Here is a 3,372-nt window from a genome sequence, read left to right as displayed (position 1 = left end):
GCTTCTGGCTGCTTCTCTCAACATATCTATTCCAGGAGGCCTGATCTTAATTAAAGCTGAAAATAATATACTTCAAGAATAACCGTGGGTTTTTTTTGCTCATCTGTTTTAATTCAGTGTGGGGTTGAAATCTGTGTGCCATTCATTAAAAGGGGACGTGATCATAGGCGTTCTGATTGTTTTTGCTGTGTTTGTACCGTGACCCGAACAGAACTCGTAGCTTCTTTAAGCAAACGGGATCTTTGGATTCCCTTCAGTTTTTAACACTTGTGCAATTAAGGTCAAAGACAGCCTAAGTGTGCAGTCATATTCTGTAAAGGTTAATCCTCTGTTAAAAATCATCTTTACTGATAGAAGGTAAAGGTTTTCTTTTAGTGAATGTGTGTCCATAAAAGTGCACAAATACGTTTGTTTTTTGATCTCAAGGTCAAATATATTCCAAAATTGGCTTGCAGACACCAAAACCTTATCTGATGCATTTTGACATCAGTGTCTCCCACCTCCATAAGTCCTCATTGGCAAAATAGATGGCTGCATTTAGTGTGCACGTTATTTTTACATCATGGGCCACATGCAGCCCTCTGTTATGCTACATCGGCCAGACCAGTAAAACTACATAAACGTGTAAAACTGGAGAAATTTTTTTTTTTAATGTGGACTTAATTTAAAAAAGAAAAAAGACATTTCCTGTAAGTTAACTGATTTTTTTTATCCATTACTTTTGTTACTTTGGTGTAGTATGAATGCCAGTGGGGCGATGGTCTTTATCATTATGAAACGCTAGTCCTATGAAAATACAGTTTAAAAAAAAAATCAAAATCTATATGCACTCCTTCACATTTTGGAAAATTGGGTTTGGAAAAAGTCTTTGCCGGCCATTCCTGTACTCCACGCCTTATGTTTGATACCCTTGCATTAGTCCCTTCAGGTGCAAAAATGCTGCTTTGAATTCCCTGTATTCCACGGGCAACAGTGCAAAGCACAAGGTTTTTCATTATGCTTCATAACATGGGCGTACACTACTTTTTTCTCACTTGCGCGTTTCGAACAATACCAGGAAAACGCATCAATCTGATTTCGCCAGGTTGCAATTTGAATGAGGATCTGGAAAAGTTCCCATGCCTGGCCCGGTCTCTTGTTGCCAATTATCTTCTGACCAATCAGCAGCCACTGAAGTGATTCGAAAGGCGTTTCCTTTCCTGTGTTCGTGGATCTGAAAGCCCCCTTTGAAGGGGGAAGAAGTTTGAAGAGGACCCGCGGGTAGCGGGACTAAGCTCAGTGTTTCTCAGAAACAGACTTGCTCATGACTCTATGGATGTCTTCACCGTGGAGGTGGCATAAAGTGCTCGGCGTTTTTGAGATGTTAAGATAAAGACGTTTGAAAGCTCGAGTTTCTGGCTTTGGAGTTGTGGAGGGAAGGAAACTGATTTACCGCCTGGTTGATGACTTTTCCAGCGTGCAGTCGTGAATGCTGTCCGGGAAGAGTTTAGCAGCTACACCGCGGGACTCTGCGACAGAATAATTAAGAAGAAGAATACGGCGGACTGCACGCTGGAAGTAATCCTCTTTCGTAACCTGCCTCTTACTCGCTGGGATTTTGCAACTTTTACCTAGAAATGGTTGGCAGTTTGAACTTGCCAAATTTATGTGAAGGAGATCCTCTGGATATGAGTTGCAGGGCTGAGAGAGGACTTGATAGCCCGGACTCTGGCTTACCCCCGAGTCCGAGCCCCAGTGCCTGGCTGCTGCCAGTGTCCGCAGATAAAGCCGGTGGAGTGAGCTCTGTGTCCGAAGACGAAGGAAGGGGTTCCCTGGTACGTACCACCAGTGTTTCTCACTACATCTTGTGATCTAACCCATCAGTTTCCTGTCGGAGCAAAACAAATGGTCGTGAACTGCACCTGAAATCTGACTTCTTGCTCTTAAAAATGACTGTTTTACTTTTGAATGCATGTTGCATGCACAGGTATTGATTTGAGACATAAAATAGTGGTTATTGAAGTTACTAGGCAACAGCCCTCTTTTAAGTAAAGAAGTAGGCCACTTCAGCACTGAACATTTTTTTTTTTTTTTTTTTTTTTTTGAAGTTATTTGTTTATATGCGTAAAAAACCAAAACGTCTTGTTTAAACCGCCTGTGGCTCTGAACTGGGCCAAAGCTCCCATGTATCCACTGAGGGTCCCTTTCATGTTTTGCAGGTTCCAGCTTTACCTGCTGGATCTTTCCCACAGCTACACCCGCTGTCCTTTGGGGAAGGCATAGCACTTGATCCATTACCACCAAAGGAAATGAGGTGTGTTGACTTTGATGTGACAGCCCAAAAAGCATGTACAAGAGAAAAGTGGCACTGTTGGCTCGTGAGTTAGCTTTGCTGTATTTTGTTTGACTAAAATTGCTGCACTCTCTCTCTTATCCATAGATACACCTCCTCAGTGCACTATGACTCAGACCGCCACTTCATCCAGAATGTCAGCCTGGAGCCGTGGGGCCAAAGCCTCGAACACTGCAGGCAGACCGTTATGGCTGTGTCCAACAGCACCTGGCGCCACTACGTGACACAGCTGGAGTTCCAGCCTCGCCATCGTCCCAAGCAGTTCAAGAGCACCACCATCATCTACCCCAAGAAAGCCAGCACCATCTATACCACAGAGCTGAGCTACAACTGTCACCGGCTGTCCAGGCGTTTCCTCTCCAGCGTAGAGCTGGATGCTGTGGCCAACAGAAAGTTACCTCAGTGAGAGTGGAATCACGGGGGGAGATGGCCAGGGACATGCTGTCATTCCCTCGGCCCCTAAATTGGTGCTCCCTTAAGGCTAGTTGCCACTGACCTGCTGTCTTGTCTTTTTTAACACTTGTGTAGCCTGCTATCATTTTAAGAAGTGTGTTTATATAACATGTTACAGAGAACAAAGGAGGTAAGACATGGTTTGAGTAGATTAAATATTCAGACCATGTCAGGACATGTTTATATCCCTGCCAATGAATGAAGCTCTCCACTAGCATGGGTATTACTTTTGAATGCTTCAGGTTGTAGTTGGTTGAAAGGTTTCCAGAGGTGTAATGATGCGTTGTTTGTATTAGCTGTAGAAATAATATGGACCAAAATGAGGACAATGCATATTTGCTCTCAGCAAATTGTGTTGCATTAAGCTGGTCAAGCGTGTGAGTGACTTCTTTAAAGTTATCTTTAAAGCAACGAGGCTGTAGCTAAAGAGAGGAGCACCTTTTAACACTGCTGAGGATGTTCAAGGAGCAGAAGAGCAGTTAACACTTTTTTAAAAAATATATATGCTAAAAAAATATATCACTAACTTATCCACACTGTACAAAATGTCTGATCACGTTTTTTTTTTTTTTTTTTTTTTTGTGCAC

At 42.9% G+C, this 3,372-nt stretch overlaps 1 protein-coding gene across 1 annotated transcript; it reads left to right on the top strand.

Annotated features, from left to right (window-relative positions):
- The first annotated feature begins 1,209 nt into the window (after window positions 1-1,209).
- rflnb (refilin B) lies at window positions 1,210-3,372 on the top strand. The gene is made up of 3 exons (XM_031743320.2): window positions 1,210-1,814; window positions 2,199-2,293; window positions 2,420-3,372. The coding sequence occupies exons 1-3, from the start codon at window positions 1,617-1,619 to the stop codon at window positions 2,736-2,738; spliced, it is 612 nt and encodes a 203-aa protein (XP_031599180.1). The 5' UTR covers window positions 1,210-1,616; the 3' UTR covers window positions 2,739-3,372.

This window comes from Oreochromis aureus, linkage group 14 (genome assembly GCF_013358895.1).
Source record: "Oreochromis aureus strain Israel breed Guangdong linkage group 14, ZZ_aureus, whole genome shotgun sequence".
In the NCBI taxonomy this organism is placed as follows: domain Eukaryota; kingdom Metazoa; phylum Chordata; class Actinopteri; order Cichliformes; family Cichlidae; genus Oreochromis; species Oreochromis aureus.
Note: the sequence above shows the minus strand (reverse complement) of the source record. Positions and strands in the feature narration are given on the sequence as shown.